This window comes from Mytilus californianus, unplaced genomic scaffold (assembly GCF_021869535.1).
Source record: "Mytilus californianus isolate M0D057914Y unplaced genomic scaffold, xbMytCali1.0.p SCAF_4, whole genome shotgun sequence".
Lineage (NCBI taxonomy): Eukaryota > Metazoa > Mollusca > Bivalvia > Mytilida > Mytilidae > Mytilus > Mytilus californianus.
The window spans coordinates 102,044,392-102,070,627 of record NW_026262690.1 but is presented as its reverse complement, the minus strand read 5'-3'; the positions used below and the strand labels follow the sequence as shown (position 1 = coordinate 102,070,627).

Below are 26,236 nucleotides of genomic sequence, written 5' to 3'. Positions count from 1 at the left end.
AATACTGCCTAAATGTTACACATCAATTAAATTAGTCTGAAAGTCCTTAGTTCCTGTACAAATAATATTGTTTGTTGTTTTCACCGTATGGGAGCAACACCGGATATTGGTACTAGCTGAAGCAAAGTGAGGTTTTAAAATTTTGTAATCACAGAGAAGAATTCCAATTTTTTATGTATTTGCAATTATTGCAGTTGTCTAAAGATTTGTATAATGATATATTGGGAATTGACCTCTCCAAATCATTTAGGAATGTTAAACATAAGTGTAAATAAAATGCTTCGCTGGGCGCAGCTTGATACGACCGCAGAGGTCGAACCCTGAACAGTTGGGGCAAGTATGGACACAACATTCAAGCTTGATACAGCTCTGAATTTGGATTGTGATTAAATATTTGACACAGCATAGGTTTCTGACACAGAAAGAATGTGGTCTAAGAACTTCAATTTTTTTAATTTACCTATTATGGTCCAATGTCCAAAATCAAAATACATGGTTAGATTCAGCATATCAAAGAACCCCATATATTCAATTTTTGTTGAAATCAAACAAAGTTTAATTTTGGACACCAACTTGGACAAACTTGAAAACTGGTCCCATAATCAAAAATCTAAACACATGTTTAGATTCAGCATATCAAAGTACCCCAAGAATTCAATTTTTGTTAAAATCAAACTAAGTTTAATTTTGGACCCTTTGGACCTTAATGTAGACCAATTTAAAAAACGGGACCAAAAAATTAAAAATCTAAAAACACGGTTAGATTTGGCATATCAAAGAACCCCAATAATTCAATTTTTGATGAAATCAAACAAAGTTTAATTTTGGACCCTTTTGACCTCAATATGAACCAATTTGATAGCGGGCCCACAAAATAAAAAATCTAAATACATGGTAAGATTCAGCATATCAAAGAACCCCATATATTCAATTTTTGTTGAAATCAAACAAAGTTTAATTTTGGACCCCAATTTGGACCAACTTGAAAACTGGGCCAAAAATCTAAAATCTAAATACATGTTTAGATTCAGCATATCAAAGAACCCCATATATTCAATTTTTGTTGAAATCAAACAAAGTTTAATTTTGGACCCCAACTTGGACCAACTTGAAAACTGGGCCCATAATCAAAAATCTAAACACATGTTTAGATTCAGCATATCAAAGAACCCCAAAAATTCAATTTTTGTTAAAATCAAACTAAGTTTAATTTTGGACCCTTTGGACCTTAATGTAGACCAATTTAAAAAACGGGACCCAAAATTAAAAATCTAAATACATGGTTAGATTTGGCATATCAAAGAACCCCAATAATTAAATTTTTGATGAAATCAAACAAAGTTTAATTTTGGACCCTTTTGACCTCAATATGAACCAATTTGATAGCGGGCCCACAAATAAAAAATCTAAATACATGGTAAGATTCAGCATATCAAAGAACCCCATATATTCAATTTTTGTTGAAATCAAACAAAGTTTAATTTTGGACCCCAATTTGGACTAACTTGAAAACTGGGCCAAAAATCTAAAATCTAAATACATGTTTAGATTCAGCATATCAAAGAACCCCATATATTCAATTTTTGTTGAAATCAAACAAAGTTTAATTTTGGACCCCAACTTGGACCAACTTGAAAACTGGGCCCATAATCAAAAATCTAAACACATGTTTAGATTCAGCATATCAAAGAACCCCAAGAATTCAATTTTTGTTAAAATCAAACTAAGTTTAATTTTGGACCCTTTGGACCTTAATGTAGACCAATTTAAAAACAGGACCCAAAATTAAAAATCTAAATACACGGTTAGATTTGGCATATCAAAGAACCCCAATAATTCAATTTTTGATGAAATCAAACAAAGTTTAATTTTGGACCCTTTTGACCTCAATATGAACCAATTTGATAGCGGGTCCACAAATAAAAAATCTAAATACATGGTTAGATTCAGCATATCAAAGAACCCCAAGAATTCAATTTTTGATGAAATCAAACAAAGTTTAATTTTGGACCCTTTTGACCTCAATGTGGACAAAGTTGATAACGGGGCCCAAAAATCAAAAATCTAAATACATGGTTAGATTCAGCATATCAAAGAACCCCATATATTCAATTTTTGTTGAAATCAAACAAAGTTTAATTTTGGACCCCGATTTGGACCAACTTGAAAACTGGGCCCATAATCAAAAATCTAAATACATGTTTAGATTCAGCATATCAAAGAACCCTAAAAATTCAATTTTTGTTAAAATCAAACTAAGTTTAATTTTGGACCCTTTTGACCTTAATGTAGACCAATTTGAAAACGGAACCAAAAATTAAGAATCTAAATACACGGTTAGATTTGGCATATCAAAGAACCCCAATAATTCAATTTTTGATGAAATCAAACAAAGTTAAATTTTGGACCCTTTGGACCTCAATGTGGACCAATTTAAAAACGGGGCCCAAAATCCAAAAACTTAATACACGGTTAGATTCAGCATATTAAAGAACCCCAAGAATTCAAGAATAAAACCCCATTGAAATTGATCAAGAAATAAGCAATTTATACGAAGTATCTTCTTTTGCACAATACTGTGCAATTGAATATTTCTTGCTATTGTGCAATACTGTACAATTGACAATTTCTTGCTATTGTGCAATACTGTACAATTGACAATTTCTTGCTATTGCGCAATACTGTGCAATTGAAGATTTCTTGCTATTGCGCAATACTGTGCAATTGAAGATTTCTTGCAATTGTGCAATACTGTGCAATTGAAAATTTCTTGCTATTGCACAATACTTATTATATAATAATTTACACATCCTGTTTGGTGTGTATCTCCTACCATATCATTATTATTTGCTTTTAAATATTAATCAGAAGTAACCAGCTTAAAATGGAAAATTCTAAAAGAAAAAAAAAAGGAAAAAAAGAAAAAAAAAGAAAAAAAAAAAATCCCCCCCCCCAAATTTTTTGAACCCCCTTATGATTCATCACCCCCAAACTCAATCCCAGCCTTCCCTTTGTGGTATGGTACCTTGCAGTACAATTTCAGAGAGATCCATACACTTGAACACAAGTTATTGTCTGGAAACTAGAAAAATGCTTATTTTTGGCCCCTTTTTGGCCCCCAATTCCTAAACGTTTCGGGCAATTACCCCCAAACTCAATTCCAGCTTTCCCTTTGTGATATGGAACCTTGTAGTACAATTTCAGAAATATCCAAACACTTACACACAAGTTATTGTCATGAAACTAGAAAAATGCTTGTTTTTTGCCCCTTTTTTGGCCCCTTATTCCTAAAATTTGGAGGCAATTACCCCCAAAATCAATTACAGCCTTCCCTATGTGATATGGAACCTTGTGGTACAATGTCAGAGAGATCCATACACTTACACACAAGTTATTGTCTGGAAGTTACAAAAATGCTTATTTTTGGCCCCTTTTTGGCCCCTAATTCCTTAACTGTTGGTACCATAACCCCCAAAATCAATCCCAACCTTCCTTTCGTGGTATTGAACCTTATGGTAAAATTTCACGGAGATCCATTAACTTAAACTAAAGTTAGAGTGCGAAAACCAATGTGTCTTTGGACGACGACGACGCCAACGCCAACGTCATACCAATATACGACCAAAAAATTTTCAATTTTTGCGGTCGTATAATAAAATATGGAGGTAAAAACTACCATTACTACCAGGAAAAAAGATGCACTGATTACTTTGGATCAAGAAAAGGAGCAGTTTAATGCTTCTAATGATTGGATATTTCTTCCTATTATTCAATCATGACCCACTATAAATACACAATCCATAATTTTCATAAATTGTCTTTAAAAGTTATGCAAATCAAAAAAAAAACTTTCGATAGTGTAAGACAACTTATATATTGATATGTATGGCAGCTTGTATTTTACTACCTCTCTTCGATTCAGCTAGTAGCAATATCCTGCTTCCATACAGTGTTCTTTAATTGTGAAAATAACCAGTAACAGAAATCATACATTGCAATATCAAACTCATATAAAAATTACAGACCTTTGTAATTCAGAGAGGAGCCATTCTTCAAAGCCTTTTTCTGCTAGTTCTAAGCCTTTCCAGGCATTTGCAATATCCTATACAAAAGGAGAAAAACAAAGTATATTAAGTAATCTTATGTTCACAAAAAAGACTTCAATGGAAGAACTTCTGCATCTGTGACTGAAGCAAATCATAACAATTAGTTTTAAGACCATTTTTCCTTCTAAAGATAAAATTTACTTTCTGAAGCAATTTTTCCATCTACAATTTAAAAGATGAAGTTCACAAAGGGTCTATATTGGCCCTCAAATTCCATGAAATCTAAATGAAGTGATAACCATGAACTTTTAGAGGAAAAAATGTTATTTCAACAGTTTGAAGGAACTGAATAAGATTGAAATTAATTTCTTCTAGTTGTCTCCCCATAGACGTTTATTTTTCTTCACACACTTCATGGGAAAAAAGTATTCAACATGACAGGGCCAACTTGAAGACGTTTATCACAGTTTAAAAATTTTTTTTTATCTTGCTTTTGTGAATTTATTTGATGCTATATTTAATATATTTTGATTTCAGTAGAATTTATAAAATACTGACTTTATTTTGTCGACATGATATAAGGTATCATAATGTGTAATTAAACTCAGCACATGGCACTGTCGTGTGGGTATTCAATTTGATACTTTACTTTGGTTTGTATTTGCATTTACGAGGCCGTGGTTATGTGTATAGAGTTGTGTAGTCTCTGGGCGTTAGTAATTTTAGAAGATTTGATTTGATTTTGATTTTTGGTGTTTTAACGCCACTTTTAAGCACCGCTTTTGGGCTATTTCGTGGCGGCCAGTTTTTATTGGTTGAGGAAGCCGGAGTGCCCGGAGAAAACCACCGACCTTCGATAGGAAAACTGACAATCCTAGTCAATTAAGATTGGAGTCGAGTGCACCCGCACGAGCGGGGTTCGAACTCACAACCTCAGTGTTGACTGGCTAGTGATTACAGTAGTAACTACTTAGACCACTCGGCCACCGAGGCCCCCTAATTTTAGAAGAATGTTTAAAAGTATCTGCCAATTACAAAATCAATAAACTTTAACATAGTCCACCATTAATAATGTCTTTGTGATGTAATAATTGAACATATCCATGGAGAAAATCATAATTTTGATAAAGTGGTTGATTTTGTGATTTTACAAAATTTACATACTTGCCTATAGAAAATTTTAATTTTGTTGAACACTACTCTAATAATAATCAAGGCTGTATTATAGGACTTCCTAGTCCTCTTTCTTTACTTACTGAGACCATTTTTCCTTCTGTTGGTAGATAAGCTGGTCTGTTGCTCAGCCTTAACCGAGTTTGTAACGTGTTAAAACTGTTTTCTAGTCTAGCTTTATCTTCTAGTTTGGGAGGTTTATGTTTCCGTCTATAATCACGGAATTCTTCTAATTTGCGTTGAGTACCAGGTAAGGTGTTATCTGTTGTTCTGTTTTCTAACCATGGTGTGGTTTTCTTGATCCATTCAAGAAGCTGAAGAAGAAAGCAATATCATTTGAAAAGTAATTCCAGAATTCTATTACATATATATATGTTTAATTATAATACCTCTGTGAATTAAAACAAACATAAAATCAAGTACTACAACTGATTAAAAACAATTTCAATATACAGTGGTCTTCTATTTTGCATTTTCATGATTAATACACAGTAACCAAAAATATCATCTATATCTGAAAAGTTTTTAAAGTGCACAAAAAATACATAAAATAATAATAATAGTTGCTTTAATAAAGCAGGAGTTTGCACCAAACCTTACTACACAAATTATCACCACTGTCCAAAAGTTAAGTTCTAAAAATGTAATTCATCAGTCAAATATTCAATATTGAATTTGTTAAAATGTGCCCATGGTCTACTACAGAAAAGTTTATAGTTACACCTTGATTTCAAATGAAATGTAAAATTTTTTTTTGCTTGCTACCTTTAATGAAATAATGTGACTAAGAAATCATCCAAACATTTGGGAATCTGCTTGTTCAATGAGGCAGATGTTATTTGTCAGATAGCAGGATTGCTAAAAACACTACAAGTCACTGCTCACCCATATATAAATGGTAAAAATAAATGTATAAATTTTCTTTTTTCAATACTTACATCACTGGCTAGTCTTTCATATTCTTCCATCAATCTTTCATTTTCTTGATTGACTTTAAGAACCTTACAGATTCTATTAGCAGCTGTTTCTGCCTACAATAAACATTAACATCAGATCTTAAAGGGAACTTAATCAAAATTTTAATATAATTCATTTATTGAATTAGTTTTTCAGTCAGCAACTAAAATTCAGATATGATGGATGGACAACAATCCATGTATATCTGAATAAGAACATGTTGATGTGATAAGATTATGAACCTGCTTGTATTTGATCGACACAATTAGAATGATTTTCTAGAACACGTTACCCTACACGGCTAACAAATACATATTATTCTTGACTCTAGGCCAACCTGTCTGTGGGCTAAATCCTTAAATGCTATGTGCTTAGCAGAGAAGAAACAAATACAAATTATGAAGTCTTCGTTTTTTACCAGGGGTATATATAAACTCATGACCCCCTCTACAAAATGGAGACAAGAATGCTATGAGACAAGCAAAGTGGGTTAAATTTATCTTGAAGCAGCAGAGAACAATCCTTTTCTTGTGGTTTGAAATGTTTTCAATAGAATGATTGCAACACTAAATGCACCCTTCATTCTGATTGGGTCCTTTTAACAAACAAAAAAAAATGTGGTTAATATTTTGAAACAATTTTGTTTACAGTAAATAAACAAACATTGAGTAAATTCAAGTGAAAAGCCTTCTTATTTTTGCAAGGTGACTGTTCTCTATAATGTTTAAATGCAAAAAAATAGTGAAAATATTATTGTGGACACATAAGGAATGATTAGTACACCAGCAGAATAAAGTACTTAGACCTAGCTTTTAGTAGCTGCAACCATTTGTATTTCTTAGTATTGTTTCTAGAGGCCTTTTTATTTTAAAATATGTCATACTAAAAGTACTTGTTTCCACCTGATTTCTGTAACATGTTATTCCTTATGAGATTAAAAAAAAACAAGCATTCTGAGAGTATTGCATGGCAATACATAGTCCCCTACCGGTTAAAAATTCATTGTATGTAATTAAAATGCTAACTTGATCTATAACTTGTCATGGTTTAAACTATATAACAAATATCAAGTCAATATCTTCAAGCACGACGAAAAAAAGTGTTGAAAACTGATTATTTAAGTGAAGTCCATAAATCTGCACAAAATCATCAGACCGGAACAAAATTCGAACTTGATCTGTAACTTGTCATGAGAAAACTATATACAAATTTTCAAATCAATATCTTCAAGCATGACGAAAAAAATGTGTGGAAAACTGATTATTTGAGTGAATTTTCTCAAATAATCATAGTCCCCTACCGGTTAAAAATTCATTGTATTTAAACAAAATGTTAACTTGATCTATAACTTGTCATGGTTTAAACTATATAATAAATATCAAGTCAATATCTTCAAGCACGACGAAAAAAAGTGTTGAAAACTGATTATTTAAGTGAAGTCCATAAATCTGCATAAAATCATCAGACCCGAACAAAATTCGAACTTGATCTGTAACTTGTCATGAGAAAACTATATACAAATTTTCAAATCAATATCTTCCAAGCATGACGAAAAAAAAGTGTGGAAAACTGATTATTTGAGTGAATTTTCTCAAATAATCATAGTCCCCTACCGGTTAAAAAATTCATTGTATTTAAACAAAATGTTAACTTGATCTATAACTTGTCATGGTTTAAACTATATAACAAATATCAAGTCAATATCTTCAAGCACGACGAAAAAAAGTGTTGAAAACTGATTATTTAAGTGAACTCCATAAATCTGCATAAAATCATCAGACCTGAACAAAATTCGAACTTGATCTGTAACTTGTCATGAGAAAACTGTATACAAATTTTCAAATCAATATCTTCAAGCATGACGAAAAAAAGGTGTGGAAAACTGATTATTTGAGTGAATTTTCTCAAATAATCATAGTCCCCTACTGGTTAAAAATTCATTGTATTTAAACAAAATGCTAACTTGATCTATAACTTGTCATGGTTTAAACTATATAATAAATATCAAGTCAATATCTTCAAGCACGACGAAAAAAAGTGTTGAAAACTGATTATTTAAGTGAAGTTCATAACTCTGCACAAAATCATCAGACCGGCACAAAATTGAACTTGATCTGTAACTTGTCATGATAAAACTATATACCAATTTTCAAATCATTATCTTCAAGCACGAAAAAAAAAGTGTGGAAAACTGATTTGCCGGACTGACGGATGGACAGACAGAGAGAGTGCAAACCTAAAGTCCAACTTCAGAGAGAGTGCAAACCTAAAGTCCCCTTCAACTTCGTCAGTAGGGGACTAAAAAAACGTTTTGTGTTCTAGTTCAAATCCAGAAATATAATCTGCTATATTCTAACTTTATATCTTATTGTTGTTTGTCCTTTTCGGAGTATGTTTATAACAGATCTATGTCTTACATTCAAAACTTTAGACTTTGGCCATTTAGAGCTTGATATATGGTATAGATGTTTGTCTTGTAGATTGTTGTATACCATTAGATGTCTTTTTAGTTATAATAGTGTTGTTTGGTTGCTGTCTCATTGATGTGTACCCCTATCTTCTTTTTAAAAAATAAATAATGACAATTTACCTGTTGTGCACCAGAGAATGCGTGATAATATGATGATACATAGGCCATGACTGATCTTTCATCTGGTTTCACTGAATTTACCATATCTTAAAGAGAATTTTCCAAACTGTAATTAACTGATTACAATAAAAAGATTTGTTCCTTAAAAAGTGACAAAATTTTCAAAAATGATGTTGACATTTTAAACATATAAGCTTTTTGAAACAGGAAGTACAACATCATTAAAGTAACAAGAGTGCACACGCTGAAATGTCTCGCCTTCTTTACTAATCATTGATATTATGTTGATAGTCCTAAATATAAAGCTTTATTACAACTGTCACATAAACTAAACATTAACCAAGTAAACTAAACATTGACCAATGAACCATGAAAATGAGGTCAAGGTCAGATGAACCATGCTAGGCAGGCATGTACAGCTAACAATTCTTCCATACAACAAATAGAGTTGACCTATTGCTTATAGTTTAAGAAAAACAGACCAAAACACAAAAACTTAACTATAACCACTGAACCATGAAAATGAGGTCAAGGTCAGATGACACCTGCCAGTTGGACATGTACACCTTACAGTCCTTCCATACACCGAATATACTAGACCTATTGCTTATAGTATCTGAGATATGGACTTGACCACCAAAACTTAACCTTGTTCATTGATCCATGAAATGAGGTCGAGGTCAAGTGAAAACTGTCTGACGGGCATGAGGACCTTGCAAGGTACGCACATACCAAATATAGTTGAACTATTGCACATAGTATTAGAAAAAAAGACCAAAACTCAAAAACTTAACTTTGACCACTGAACCATGAAAATGAGGTCAAGGTCAGGTGACACATGCCCGCTAGACATGTACACCTTACAATCATTCCATACACCAAATATAGTAGACCTATGGCATACAGTATAAGAAAAACAGACCAAAACACAAAAACTTAACTATAACCATGAAAATGAGGTCAAGGTCAGATGACACCTGCCAGTTGGACATGTACACCTTACAGTCCTTCCATACACCGAATATACTAGACCTATTACTTATAGTATCTGAGATATGGACTTGACCACCAAAACTTAACCTTGTTCACTGATCCATGAAATGAGGTCGAGGTCAAGTGAAAACTGTCTGACGGGCATGAGGACCTTGCAAGGTACGCACATACCAAATATAGTTATCCTATTACTTATAATAAGAGAGAATCTAACATTACAAAAAATCTTAACTTTTTTTTCAAGTAGTCACTGAACCATGAAAATGAGGTCAAGGACATTGGACATGTGACTGACGGAAACTTCGTAACATGAGGCATCCATATACAAAGTATGAAGCATCCAGACCTTCCACCTTCTAAAATATAAAGCTTTTAAGAAGTTAGCTAACGCCGCCGCCGACTATCCCTATGTCGAGCTTTCTGCGACAAAAGTCGCAGGCTCGACAAAAACCTGTCACAAAGAATTGCATAACCAGATGGGGTTTGGTATTATATATTAGAGAGCTGGGGCTAGTAGGCTTCTCAAAAATGAACTAATACACACAGCGGCAGAGTCTTTAATATGAGAAAGAGTATAACTGAGCCATATTTAGGCTCAGCTTTGCATATAGTAAGATTTTCTAATAAACAGAAAACTTGTCTGCCGCTGAACAACAAAAAATAGAGAAAAAAAATATTTATAATAAACAAAAGTTTATAAACTATTGCTACATAGATATGTCTCCACTGTCTGTAATTTTGATAGTCTAACACCGAAAGGCTGAAATTTAAATAGAACAAAGACTTGTAAAATATGGAAAAGTTTCAAATCAAAAGACCATGACTGAGATAGCGTGAAGAAATATGCTCCATAAAAATGAGATGTTTGAATAGTAAGGCAACTGCCTACCATATTTCATTTCCTTATAATTACCTTTAAAAGGCTTGTATAGTCCACGGTTTTATTCTCCAAAATTGAACCTGCCAGACATGGGTGCGGACTATAGAGTACAATAAGCAAGAAATAAGAGAAAAAATTCGATTTCGCGAGGTGGTTTGTTTATGTTCCACCATGTTTGTTATTGATATTGTAGAGGGCGCTTTCAAAACTAATAATTTTACCTAATTAATATTAATAAGTTATTTTTATTCAATATCAAATTAATACTGATAAATTTAAAAATTAAATTTCTCATTTCTTTTCACTGCATTGCTTAAAATAAACTAGTCTGCTTGAATGAAACGGAATGAAAAAAGTATAAAAGTCAACCGTAAACCAGCTTACCATGTATAAACTACAAAACGTAATCGGTTATTATTCGTTCCGTTTTGGTGTTTCATACGACGAATATGTTTTGTATTAGCTTATGACCCTTCAAACATTAATGTAATAGATATATTAAACATTTTTTTACACAAGGATGGAACCGTTTTACTTTCAAAGTCGTATTATAGTGATATCTATTAAGTACGGATTTCGACTCTCACCGTTTTAATTTTCTTTTACACGTTCTATTCAAACTTCTGGTTTAAACATACACAAGTTTCTAAATTGTTTTTTTGTGTGATTTTGACTTATTTTAACAATTGTGAAGTGTTCTAGAATCATTTACAAGCAGTTACAACTTCTGTTTGATGATGGAAAACTGGTTTTTCCATGAAAATACCGCAAACTACCACACACGATTTGAAATTACCGGAGTTTCATTAGACATTTTCTAACAGTTACAAAAAGTTTTTTTAACCTGAAATTTCGAGGGGAGAAGGGGGACAATGTACCAGTGTGAACTATACAAGCCCAATTACGGTAGGGGTTCCTCTAACAGTGACCTAATCACTCTTTCAATTTTTGATGCCACTGTTGCCTGAAACAGCATGTCTAAGTCTAGCCTCAGCAACTGTTGTCTAGGGCGAGACAAAAAGTACATGAACATGGATGAAAGAACAGAAATACTGAAATCAGAAAAATATCAATATCTTGTAAAGGAGTATATAGGAACAAAAAATGTCAAAAACCTGAAATCCTCCAAATACCCTAATACTTTCATACACTATATTAACACATAATGTTTACCTTCTGGATCCAACATTCTTGGAATATCTAAGTGCTGCTCTGCTACATTGAATGCTGTGTTTAAGTTCTCTAAAGGATTTTCCTGTTGAATTCAAAATAAGATCATTTATTATATAAGAATACAAATGGTTGTTTATAAAACCTATTGTATCCTTCTTTCTTCATTTAATTTACTAAGGGAGCAATACATTAATGACACAGTCTTATTTATACTATGAAGTTCAATCCTTTCTTATTTAAACCAACACTTCTGATACTATTAATAAACCATAAAGGTTTTACATGTGCATGTAACTAGATTTCAGTGAATTTTCACTGATGATTTGCATTAATAACTGTTTTTATAATTTTTATCAATAAAACTGACCACAGTAAGCTAGATTAGACAGAATAGTAAAACTAAATGAGACGAGCTAAAAGATAACTTGAAAGGTAATGATTATTATTATTGTTATTATTGTTTTGTAATTTTTTCACTTCTCTTCATTATCTTATAATAATTTTTTTTTTGTTGGAAGGCATGTTTGCTGTCATACAAATATTTTTTTCAAATATCAATGTTATTTTGTATAAAATATTATACTACAAAGTTGTTAGTAATTGATATTCACAACAAGTAATCAAAACTATCATAAAAAATTTGCATTTCTAACTAAAAAAATCCAGCCATTTGCAGACAACAAGGTAAGTTCAATGCATGCTGGCAAAAGATAAATGCACAAATTTGGCAAAAATTAAATTAGCAGCAAATAAAATGCTTCGCTGAGTGCAGCCTGATACGACCACAGAGGTCGAACTCTGAACAGTTGGGGCAAAATTTGGACACAATATTCAAGCTTGATACTGTCTGAATTTGGATTGTGATCAAATTTTTGACATAATATAAGTTTCTGACACAAAATAAATGTGGTCAAAGATCTTACAAATCCATTGCACAATACTGTGCAATTGAAGATTTCTTCTTGAAACTTTTCAAAAATTCGAAATTTGAAAAATTATGAAAAAAAAAATATGAATCCTTTAAAAAAATTGTAAACAAAAAATCCCCCCCCCCAACTTATTGAAACCCCCCTTGGAGCAATAACCCCAAAACTCAATCCCAGCCTTTCCTTTGTAGTATGGAATCTTGTAGTATAATTTCAGAGAGATCCATACATATAAACACAAGTTATTGTCTCGAACTAGAAAAATGCTTCTTTTTGGCCCTTTTTTGGCCCCTAATTCCTACATATTTGGACAATTAACCCCAAACTCAAACCTAGCCTTCTTTTTGTGATATGGAACCTTGTGGTACAATGTCTGAGAGATCCATAAACTTACACACAAGTTATTGTCCTGAAACTAGATAAATGCTTGTTTATGGCCCCTAATTCCTAAAAGGTTGGGACCATCATCCCTAAAATCAATCCCAACCTTCCTATTGTGGTATTGAACCTTCTAAAAAAATATCATAGAGATCCATTTACTTAAACTAAAGTTATTGTCCGAAAACGAATGTGTCTTCGGACGATGACGCAGACGACATCATACCATTATACGATCCCAAAAATTTTTTTGCGGTAGTATAAAAAGGGAAAGCAACAATTGATTCATTAAAAATATTTAAAACTAGAGGCTCTAAAGAGCCTGTGTCACTCAACTAGGTCTATGTGCATCTTAAACAATGGATACTCTCAATCTTTGTGGACTATATAGAATTAATGACAAAAATCTCTAATTTGTTGATCTAGTCTTGCAAAAAAATGACAAAAATCGTTATCAAAGAGAACAACTCCAATAAGGGGTCATCAAAAGATTTAAACCATGTTTACATATCTGTAGATCTTGTCTTGTTGATCATTTTTGCTTATCTAAGTTTCTATCTATCTACATGTATTATAGTTTTTCAGATATATGGCTAAAATGCAAAAAATTGGTCAGAATCATTATTAATGGGCAATAACTCCAATATGGGTTGTCAAAAAGATTTCAACTATTCGACTTATTTGTAGATCTTGTCTTGGTGATCAATTTTGCCTATTTAAGTTTCTATCTATCTTTTATACTTTTTCAGATATTAGGCAGAAGCGCAAAAAATTAATAAAAATTGTCATTTAAGGGCAATAACTCCAATAAGGGGTCATCAGACAATTTCATCGATGTTGACTCATTTGTAGAACTTATCTTGCTGATCATTTTTGCTATATAAAGTTTGTTATCTATTATAATTTTCAAAAATTTTAAAAGTTGGTAAAATTCGTCATTAAAAGGCAACAACTCCTATAAAAAGTCATCTGACATTTTGAAGATAAATAGACAAGAGGTAGATCTCATCATTCCAAACATTTCAGCCCTTGTCAAAATTTATCTATTCATAGTGGTTTTCAAGATAATAGATAAAACTTGCATTTTACCCCTATGTTCTATTTTTAGCCATGTCGGCCATCTTGGTTGGCAGGAGGGGGTCATCAGACACGTTTTTTTAAAAACTAGATACCCTATTGATGATTGTGGCCAAGTTTGGTTAAATTTGGATCAGTAGTTTCAGAGAAAAAGATTTTTGTAAAAGTTAACAATGACGGACGCCAAGAGAGGAGAAAAAGCTAAAAAAGCAGTGGGTATGTATGGAATAATGAAATTCTGCATTCATAAATATCACAGTTTTAAATAACTAACTCCATTCTGAGAAATTATTATGACCCTCCTCCTTTTTTGACAATTACAGTCTAAGAAATCATGAGCAATAAATCAGAAAACCTTAAAAATATTTAGAGGTATATTTTACAGATTAGGATTATAATAAAATCATTGGATTTAATGAAAACAAGAGGCTGTGAAAATTACAGCAAACCAGATTTTTATTGCAATGAATGGCCATTTGTTGAACAGATCTGGACTTACAGCAAAGATATGACTAAAATGCCATTTTCCAATAAATCAAGTACCTTTCTCATGAATAAGTGAAAATAATCAATAACGAACTTAACTGTAATTTTTTGTTGTCAGTAACAACATAATAAAATTTGAAAAGAATTGGATAAACGGTTCATCAGTACATGCACAGAAACAACATTAAGTGATATTTTCCAATAAATAAAAGGACCTAAACTCCTGAATGGCAAAAGTGAAAATTGCCAAGATCAAACTTAACCTTAATTTTGTCATCAGTAACAAAATACTTAAATTTGAACAGTATTGGTTGATTAATAAGATAATTTCAAGTTGATGTGACTTCAGATTCATGGTAAACTACAATAAACACAACTTTTGAAGGATACATTTCCATGTTCAAACAAATGCACTATCTAGGTCAAACTCTACTTTGTCTTATTTCTTTGAAAAAAAGCTGACATCAAATTGCCTATATGTGCCATCAAGTTTCAAGTTGATTTGACTACTACTACTTTATTGTAAACAAGAAATGATTGTAACAGGATGCTGTTACGAAGTCTCCCAAACGAAGCTCCCATAATTCGTAATTCCCAGGGTCGCCTGACATTGGGCAATGTCCAGTGAAAATTGGTTTGGTCCAGTAAAGTTATATGCATTAGTGATGCCTGGGGACTAACCTTGTATATCATTCAAATCATCTTGGCATGACAAACCAGAATATATATGGTTTAGGGGTGGGGATCTCGACCATTTACAAGATACTAGAACATTGGGGGTGGGGAGGAACCCCTGGGGACTGGTCCTATATGTCATTCAAATGTTCATTACATGGCGAACAGGAATATATATGGTTTAGGGGTGGGGATCTCAACCATTTACAAGATATTAGAACATTGGGGGTGGGGGGAACCCCTGGGGACTGACCGTATACGTCATTTAAATGTTCGAGAAATGACAAATAGGAATATATATGGTTTAGGGGTGGGGATCTAAACCATTTACAAGATATAAGAATTTTCTTAAATGGCAGGGGTGGGGGTGACCCCTGGGGACTAACCCTGTATTTCATTTGATATGCTTTATCATGACAAACCAGAATATATATGGTTTAGAGGTGGGGATCTCGACCATTTACAAGATATTAGAATTTTCTCAAATGGCAGGGGATCGGGATGACCCCTGGGGACTAACCCTGTATATCATTCAAACCATCTTAGCATGACAAACCAGAATATATATGGTTTAGGGGTGGGGATCTTGACCACTTACAAGATATTAGAACTTTCTTAAATGGCAGGGGGTGGGGGTGACCCCTGGGGACTAACCCTGTATAACATTTGATGTGCTTTATCATGACAAACCAGAATATATATGGTTTAGGGGTGGGGATCTTAATCATTTACAAGATATTAGAACTTTCTCAAATGGCAGGGGGTCGGGATGACCCCTGGGGACTAACCCTGTATATCATTCAAACCATCTTAGCATGATTAACCAGAATATATATGGTTTAGGGGTGGGGATCTTGACCACTTACAAGGTATTAGAACTTTCTTAAATGGCAGGGGCTGGGGGTGACCCCTGGGGACCAACCCTGTATTTCATTTGATGTGCTTCATCATGACAAACCAGAATATATATGGTTTAGGGGTGGGGATCTCGACTATTTACAAGATATTAGAACTTTCTCAAATGGCAGGGGGTCGGGATGACCCCTGGGGACTAACCCTGTATATCATTCAAACCATCTTAGCATGACAAACCAGAATATATATGGTTTAGGGGTGGGGATCTTGACCACTTAGAAGATATAAGAACTTTCTTAAATGGCAGGGGGTGGGGGTGACCCCTGGGGACTAACCCTGTATTACATTTGATGTGCTTTATCATGACAAACCAGAATATATATGGTTTAGGGGTGGGGATCTCGACCATTTACAAGATATTAGAACTTTCTCAAATGGCAGGGGGTCGGGATGACCCCTGGGGACTAACCCTGTATATCATTCAAACCATCTTAGTATGACAAACCAGAATATATATGGTTTAGGGGTGGGGATCTTGACCACTTACAAGGTATCAGAACTTTCTTAAATGGCAGGGGGTGGGGGTGACCCCTGGGGACTAACCCTGTATTTCATTTAATGGGCTTTATCATTTAGAACATTTTCAATTAAAAAGATTGTGTCTATCACAAACGGTTTTCAATTTATAATCATTTGAAAATTTTAAAAAATAATATCCCATAGGGTTCTATAGTAAAACCCTCTTTTCTTTTTGCCCCTCAAAGTACCCCTTTATAAACCCCATTGTACAAACAAAACCCTGATTGCACCACTAGACATGTTAGTCTAACATATTGTGAAACCCTAAGTTAATCTGACAAGCGGTTTTGGAGAACAGGTGCGGACAAGTTCAAATTTAAAAGCGGCGGAAGAAGAAGAAGAAGAAGAAGAAGAAGAAGAAGAAGAAGAATAATAATAATAATAATAAGAACTGAGCAAAAACAATAAGTCTTCCCAAACTTCGTTTGGGAGACTTAATAAATGGGGAATGTGTCCATAAGGACACAGATGATGCCCCCGCTAGCATATAATGCTATAAAGGGACATAACTCAAGAACTGTAAAAGTGATGCTTCCAAAAATTGAACTTAAACTGAGTTTTGTGGTAAAAAACATTATATATACAATTCATTACATTAAGTTGAGACAAACTCAAGTTAGAGAACGGAAACGAAAAATTCAGCAATTTTTTCATTTGTAAAGGGGCATAACCCTAGAACGGTAATCAAAGTGCTTGTAAGCACTGAATGGTAAAGATTGCTTTAATTTATTAGTAGGAAGTAAAATTGAATATTGCATTGTATAAAGCATTGGTTGTAGTTGATTCAACTACCATTCTGGACAAAGAAAGATAACTCCAATTTTAAAAGAAGACTTTACAATATTTTTAGAAATGAAGGGTAATAAAATGCTCCGCTGGGCAAAGCTTGATATGACCACAGAGGTCGAATCCTGAACAGTTGGGGCAAGTATGGACACAACATTCAAGCTTGATACAGCACTGAATTTGGATTGTGATTAAATATTTGACACAGCATAGGTTTCTGACACAGAATGAATGTGGTCTAAGAACTTAAATTTTTTTTAATCTACCTATTCAAACCATATCATTATTATTTGCTTTTATATATTAATCAGAAATAACCAATTAAAAATGGAAAATTTTAAAGAAAAAAAAAATCCCTCCCCCAAATTTTTTGAACCCCCTTATGATTCATCACCCCCATACTCAATCCCAGCCTTCCCTTTGTGGTATGGTACCTTGCAGTACAATTTCAGAGAGATCCATACACTTGAACACAAGTTATAGTCCTGAAACTAGAAAAATGCTTGTTTTTTGCCCCTTTTTGGCCCCTAATTCCTAAAATTTTGAGGCAATTGCCCCCAAAATCAATCCCAGCCTTCCCTTTGTGGTATGGTACCTTGCAGTACAATTTCAGAGATATCCATACACTTGAACACAAGTTATTGTCTGGAAACTAGAAAAATGCTTATTTTTTGTCCCTTTTTGGCCCCTTATTCCTAAACGTTTTGGGCAATTACCCCCAAACTCAATTCCAGCTTTCCCTTTGTGATATGGAACCTTGTAGTACAATTTCAGAAAGATCCATACACTTACACACAAGTTATTGTCATGAAACTAGAAAAATGCTTGTTTTTTGCCCCTTTTTTGGCCCCTAATTCCTAAAATTTTGAGGCAATTTCCCCCAAAATCAATCCAAGCATTCCCTTTGTGATATGGAACCTTGTGGTACAATGTCAGAGAGATCTATACACTAACACACAAGTTATGTCTGGAAGTTACAAAAATGCTTATTTTTGGCCCCTAATTCCTTAACTGTTGGTACCATAACCCCCAAAATCAATCCCGACCTTCCTTTTGTGGTATTGAACCTTACGGTAAAATTTCATAGAGATCCATTCACTTAAACTAAAGTTAGAGTGCGAAAACCAATGTGTCTTCGGACGACGACGCCAACGTCATACCAATATACGATTGCGGTCGTATAAAAATTGCTTTAATTTATCAGTGGAAGGCAAAATTAACCTTTGCATTGTTAAAAGCATTGATTGTAGTTTTTTCAACTATAATCATGGACAAAGGAAGATAACTCCGATCTAAAAAATTACTGGATTAATATTTTAAAAAGAAAAACAAGAATTTTTTTTAGCAATATTTCCATTTGAAAAGGGCATAACTCTAGAACAGTTAAAGTGACGGCACCAAAAATTCAAACTTGATCTGTATATTGTGGTAATAAGCATTGTGTATAAGTTTCATAACATTTGGTTCAGGCAAACTAAAGCTACGGCGGGGGCATAAAAACTTAAAACCTAATACAGGATTGACGAACTGAATATCGGAGGGATGTACAGGCCAGAAAATATAATGCCCACCCACTTCTATCATAGGCGGTCATAAAAAATGAAAAAAATGATACTTAATTGGTTTCAACATTGCTATGATGCTTTCTGAAAAATTATGTGAAAGAAAACATGTCCAATAACCCAAAATTAACAGATCTGAATCTTATAAAAAATTGAAAATCAAAATGATTGTTATACAAGGAAATGCACTTTGGGGCAAAATAATAATTGTATCTAAAAGTTCCTCAAATTTGCAGAATTAAAGATTGTCTATATACAATAAGAAAACATTGGTTTTTTGTTGAATTTTTTTTATTCTTGCTATACAATACAGCCACAAAATGACATTTAATTTCGTAAAATTGTATACAACTACTGTATAAAGTCAAGTAGCTCTTGTTGAGTAAAAATTTCAACCCTTTTTTTGGCTTTTCTGTGGTTATACATGACTTCCTCAACTCACCTTTGACAATTTGTGGTAATCTATTAAATCTGGACGATGTCTATGAATCAAGGCACAAAATGCCAGTCCATCCTTAAAGCTGAAGACAAAAAGCAAATACATGCTGGGTTAAGGATTTTGTACTATGCGGTCTGATTAATTACATGTCTGTCATTTGTTTTACTTATAAAATGATTACTCTCAAAACAACATACATATAATTCTTCACTTTAGTTACAACTCAACAGGCATGATGCAATTTTCATGGTTTTTGTTATTAAACTTCAATATGAATAAATTTTTCTGTTTACAAAATGACAAACATGTATTTGTAATAGACATTTTAAAATAACTGAAAAACAAGATATCAATACATGCTAAACTCAGATTCAATTCTTTTACAGTGCTTGAAAAATTTTGTAAGATTCTGGTTCAGATACATCAATATTTGCCTCTCCTGAACAGAGCTGTTTTGTTTTTGACAATTTAATAAAAAAAAATCTCTTAAGTTTTAAAAATTATATTTCATTTTTTTAGAAATTGAGGACATGCCAAGAATAAGACATAATCAAAATCTAATGTAGAATTGGGAAAAACTAAAAATAGATTTCAGATAACCAGAACCAACACTTTTTTCATCCAAGCACAAATAAACAAGCAATTAGGGAATGACAATGATCAAGTAAGTCTAATTCATTGTTTTACTGATAACACCAAACATCATTTTTTTCCTTTATCAAATGATAAATTCAGCAAATTTAACTGCAAAATTTTCCTGTTTTCTTATTCCAAACATAAAGTACAAAATCTAAGTATATTTTTTTCTAGTTGACTATTCTCTGCTTCTTGAATGGCTCATCACTTCATTGTCATAAATTCATACTTGTTTCTATTTTTTTCTATGAAATAAAAATGCATGCAACAGAACATCTGGCTTTTCCTCTAAAATAGGGGGTATTACATGGGTTCTTCAAACTAACAGAAGTAACATCAGGGTGCAGTGTGTTTACCCTTGAAAGCTTGTAATAATCTATTAACTCAGGACGATGTCTATGGATTAAGGCACAGAATGCTAAACCATCCTTCCAACTGAAATAATCAACATGTTTTTAATACACTGCTATAAGTAATTTGATTTATATCATATACATCACAACTGATGACTTTTCTCTGTTATTTTGAAAGCAGTGACTTTTAAATGAATCTTTTTTTGTGCCATGAACATGGTGCATTTATATGTAAATGAATCTTCAAATAATATATTAAAGATTTGTAGCCTAATGTTGTCCTTACTCCGGACCAAACAACAGTGGCAGACTATTTTACATCTCATAAGTGTATTGAAAAAAAACTTTTAAGCAAGGAACATTTTGTTAGCACATACTTATATCCAATAGATGATGCCACGGAGACAGTTAAAAAAAATATAAATAAATGGAGAATGTCTCCATGGGTCACAGATGATGCCCCCGCTTACATATAATGTTATAAAGGGACATAACTCAAGAACGGTGTTCTGTGGTAATAAGCATTGTGTATAAGTTTCATAAAATTTGGTTGAGACAAACTAAAGTTAGAGAACGGAAACCAATTTCTGGACTTACGTACCCACAGATGGACAAGGGTAACACTTAATGCCCCCTCTGCTGAACAGTGTAAACCCTTTATACTATAAGAATATGAAGATGAAAGATTTGCTTATGGTATTTTTTTTTCTTTTTAGATGGCTTATACATACAAGAGTGTACATGCTGAAATGTCTCACTTGCTTAACTGTGTCATGTTGGACAGTCTATGAAAATGAGGTCAAGGTCACATAACCCTGCTAGTTGGACATTAATACTTTACAATCATTCCATACACATAATATGACTTTGCTTAAAGTATTTGAGAGACAGACTTAACCATGAAAACTTAACAGGTCCGATGAACCTTGCAGATGGTCATGTTCACCTTTCATTTATTCCATACACCAAATATAGTTGAGCTATCTCTTATAGTAACTGAGAAATGGACCTAACCATGAAAACTTAAATTGATCCTTATTCCCTGAAATGTGAACAATGTCTGATTGACATGTAAACCATGCAATGATTCTTTATCCCAAATATAGTTATCCTATTACTCATAACAAGATAGAAAATCAAACTAAAAATATTAAGCTTTTTAAGCAGTCACTGAACCATAAAAATGAGGTCAAGGACAAAAGACATATGCCAGACAAAAGCTCCAGAACATATGGCATCTGTATACATTTTAAGAAGTATCAAAGTCTTCCACTGTCTGAAATATATATAAAACTTTAATAAATAGTGCCGTTGCTGCCCGATAAGCATCCCTATGTCTCATAACCGTTTCTAAGTCACAGGCAAGACAAAAAATATTTCCTAATCTGAAGTATTTTGATTATTGGCATCTAATACCATAGCTTTTATAAATTTGTATAATGTTTTAATTCCTTTAATTCAGTCACCAACTTGCAGGGAATTTTGACTTGCCTCATATGGAAATTCTGTACATTAACATTTTTATATGGTGCAGTCTTTCTTTGACACCAAAGCAGAAGACCTTCTTTTGCTGTTAATTCTGAAAGTAAACAAAAATATTGTCAATTTCATCATGTTCATTGGAGAGAAACAACTAACTTAAATTCTGTATGAAATACAATATTTTAATTACTATGATGTTGAAATACCAATTTCTTCTATAACTATGATCATTAGTATCAACCAATAAAATAAAACTAGAGGCTTATCGCTCACTCTGCATTGTTCATAAAATTGATACAATGCAATAAAAAAATAGTTACTTTCAAAAAAGTAAATAAACTGTTATCACAGAGATATGTCTGGCCTTTTTGTAATTTTGATAATGCAAATGTTGAAATTAAAATAGCAATACTCTTAACATGTAAGTTATGCAAATATTCAAAGTCGATGAACCATGACTGAAGGTACATGGCTAAACAATCTCAATGGAATGAGATGTGCCAATGCTAATACAACTGCATACCAAATACCATTGACTTATTATAAGTCGTTCCCTTTAAACAAACCTAAACACAAACATTAACTTGTAAACTATGTAAAAGTTTCAAAGGCAATGAACCATGATCAGGGGAGGGGCTATATAATCTCCATGGAAACGATACTTGCAAATGCCAATAAATTTGCATACCAAATATCATTGACTTAACATTAGCAGTTCATCTTAAACTGATCTAATCACAAACTAATAAAACAAAGCAAAAGTTTCAAAGTAAATAGACCATGACTGAAGGGGCGGGGCCAAATATTCTCCATGGAAATGAGATGTGCTAATGCTTATACAACTGAACACCAATTAACATTGGCCTACCATTAAAGGTTCCCCTTGAACTGACCTAATCACAAAAACTAATACATGTAAACTTAGCAAAATTTTCAAAGTCTATAGACCATGACTGAGGGGGCGGAGCCAAATAATCTCCATAGAAATGAGATATGCCAATGTTTATACAACTGCATACCAAATATCATTAACCTACCACTAGTCGTTCCCCATACATTGACCTAATCACAAACTAATACATGTTGACTATGAAAATTTTCAAAGTCAATAGACCTTGACTGAGGGGGAGGAGCCAAATAATCTCCATGGTAATGAGATGTGCCAATGCTAATACAACTGCATACCAAATATCATTGACTACCACTAGTGGTTAACCATGAACTAGACCTAATCACAAACTAATACATTGTTGACGCCGCCGCCGGAAACAGCATACCTATGTCTAGCTTTTTGACCCCGTCAAGGCGAGACAAAAATGGGTAACATATCTTTGTCCATCTCTTGTGGATAGTTGACTTATTGACAATCATACCACATCTCCTTATTCTTTTTTATTAAATTTGCCATTCAACAGCAATAACTGACTCCTTTTAAAGAGTTGACTGATCTTAAAGGACATGTTGATTTATCAATAGATCTTGTATTGCCAATTAATATTTCTCTCTATTATTTCTTTTCCCCAAAACAATACTGGTATACTAGTCTTTCAAGGGCAATACCACTATAAGGAGTTGTTTAACAATTTCGTCTATGTTGACCCATTTGTAGATCTGGTCATGTTGATCAATTTTGCAATTTATAGTTTTACTTTATCTTTTATAGTTTTAAATAAAATAGCCCATATTGCAAATTGTAATTTAAGGACAAAGAGTTGTTCGGCAGGTTTGGTCAAATTGAGCCGTAGGTAGTTCTTGCTATTCTTAATATTTTAAATTTTCAAGATTTTCACCATCTATTACAGCTTTAAAGATAATGGACAATACTTGCATTTTACCCCAAGTACTTTTTTAGACTTGGCAGCCATGTTGGTTGACAGGTGGGTTCATCGGACACTTAACTAGATACCCCAAGAATGATTGTGGTTTTTATGAAATAAGATGTGACATGAGAAAACTCTCCACCAGTGACCAAATGATAGAAGTTAACAACTAAAGTTATTGTTTGGTTCCAATTGGCCCAGTAGTTTAGAGTAGTTAACAAACACCAAGTAATGAGAAAAATATGTAAGGGTTCCGCGGAACCCAGTGTCTCGCCTTCTTTTGCTGTTGTCTATGTTTTCAGTGTGATAGGGGAATGCACATCATAGATTTACAGTTAATGAAATAAAAAGTTCGAAATGTATGAAAAAAGTTATGCTTGTAAAAAATGAATACAGTATGCAATCAAATCTATAGATTTATAAAAGAGTTGAAACATAAATTTATTGAATGAACAAATGAAGAAGATAATTTTACATTTTCCTCTAGATACTATCTTTTGATTGTAAGAAGCTTCTGTCCAAGTTTGGTAAAAATCAAGGATGGTTTATGAATCTAATAAATGTTTTAAAAAACTTTAACTGCAGACTGTATGTAACGTTAACTGGAAGAAAAACTAAGTCCATTTATAAGTAATATACTGAAAAACAGGAAATATATTTTTACAAAATTTCCTTCTAGATACTAGCTTTTGATCATAAACAAGCATCTGTACAAGTTTGGTACAAATCTAGGATAGTTTAAGAAAGTTATTAAAATTTTAAAAACTTTAACCACAGAGTGAATGTAATGTTAACTGGCAGAAAAACTAAGTCCATTTATAAGTAAAATACTGATAAACAGGATTTTTTTTTACAAAATTTACTTCTGGATACTATTTAATGATCATAAACAAGCTTCTGTCCAAGTTTGGTAGAAATCCAGGAGAATTTAAGAAAGTTATCAAAATTTCAAAAACTTTAACCACAGAGTGAATATTTGTGGACGCAGACGCTGCTGATGGAATGTAGGATCGCTATGTCTCGCTTTTGCGACAAAAGTCGCAGGCTTGACAAAAAAGAATCATAATTAGGTTCCCATTAGTATGCTTCCTCTCTTAAAATCTAATGTCAAATTGGCATTAATACACCACTCTACCAAAAGCAAAAGAAAGGCCCAAATATGAAATTGTGTAAGAATAAAATGGAATATTGTAGTAGGCCTTTAACCAGAAATTAGTAAACGAGTTAAATGGTCTAATGCAGATAACTTTGCAGGCCTTTAAATATGACAGCTAAAGTTCCATAATCTTAACTGTCAAACCACATAACGAGTGCTGACAGACAGAATGGTTTATACTCCACACTACACCTAAAAATACTGATTACAATTTAAAATAGCTGACCTATTGAAGAATCTAAATGTACTTTGGCTTATTGTTATTCTGTCAAGCCATTTCCAAGAAACACTGGTATAAGCAGAACAGGCCAAGTCCATATCTTGGTATGTGGGAAACCCTAAAAATTACACAGATCAAAATTCATAATAGCTGGTCCACAAATTTATGTCCCTTAAAAGAACTGTGCATGTTTGGTGAGCTGGACCAATATTACATTCTTCTGAGATAATATTCACCAATATTAGTGCAGTTACTAAATTTCATTATTAGATCCTGCTGTGGGAGTTGAGGAATATATCTTGACTAACCTTCTACAGTAATATCTTGAATGGCAAATCTCAAAATAATGGTCCATATCATACCAAGTGTCATTTTACAATTACCGTCTACAATTTCTGAAACAAAAAGAATTCATTTAAAGAATGAGTAATAATAAATTCAAATGTATATAAATATATATACAGCACAAACAGCGGAAAAAGATGTTATACCGCAAACAAAAGGTGCAAAGGTTTTTGTACACCATATCTTAATAATAATACATAATTGTTGAAATCCGGATATGGTGTACAAAAACCTTTGCACCTTTTGTTTGCGGTATAACATCTTTTTCCGCAAGTTTATTGTTTTCTGTTTAGTATTAAATTTATATTTAAGATCCATTTATTACATCGGTGATCAGTTTATTTGGCAATCGCCAATGACAGTCAGCAGAGTTTAAGAACATTTGTTGTTCGACCTGTTAGTCAAATGCGTTTTGTTAAAATATACTTTTTCACTTTTTTGGTCTTTTGGAAAATGTTGTTTGTGCTGTATTTAGACCCCTCTAACAAGAAATTTGTTTTGCATGCACACGTATAAAAATTGCGATTTTTATCCGACGCAATCACTGGTTTGAACGTTGTTTTCAATTTAGACTTGTTTATAAATATATATATATATGCAATGTATATGTGTACAAAATATATATTTAAACATGGAAGTATTATATTGA

General features: G+C 32.9%; 1 protein-coding gene across 2 annotated transcripts in view; it reads right to left on the bottom strand.

The window, feature by feature from the left end:
* Positions 1-26,236, bottom strand: part of LOC127698934 (alpha-actinin, sarcomeric-like) — a 77,168-nt gene that overhangs the window by 29,000 nt on the left and 21,932 nt on the right. Inside the window, exons 3-10 of one of the 2 annotated variants that reach the window (XM_052202686.1) lie at positions 25,551-25,637; positions 22,056-22,143; positions 20,568-20,646; positions 11,813-11,894; positions 8,767-8,852; positions 6,158-6,250; positions 5,303-5,533; positions 4,026-4,102 (exon numbers count right to left, since the gene is read on the bottom strand). In XM_052202686.1, coding sequence (XP_052058646.1) covers positions 4,026-4,102; positions 5,303-5,533; positions 6,158-6,250; positions 8,767-8,852; positions 11,813-11,894; positions 20,568-20,646; positions 22,056-22,143; positions 25,551-25,637 — 823 coding nt within the window. Of the gene's footprint in view, positions 1-4,025; positions 4,103-5,302; positions 5,534-6,157; positions 6,251-8,766; positions 8,853-11,812; positions 11,895-19,578; positions 19,658-20,567; positions 20,647-22,055; positions 22,144-25,550; positions 25,638-26,236 lie in introns of both variants that reach the window. The other variant, XM_052202685.1, reaches the window with a different exon arrangement.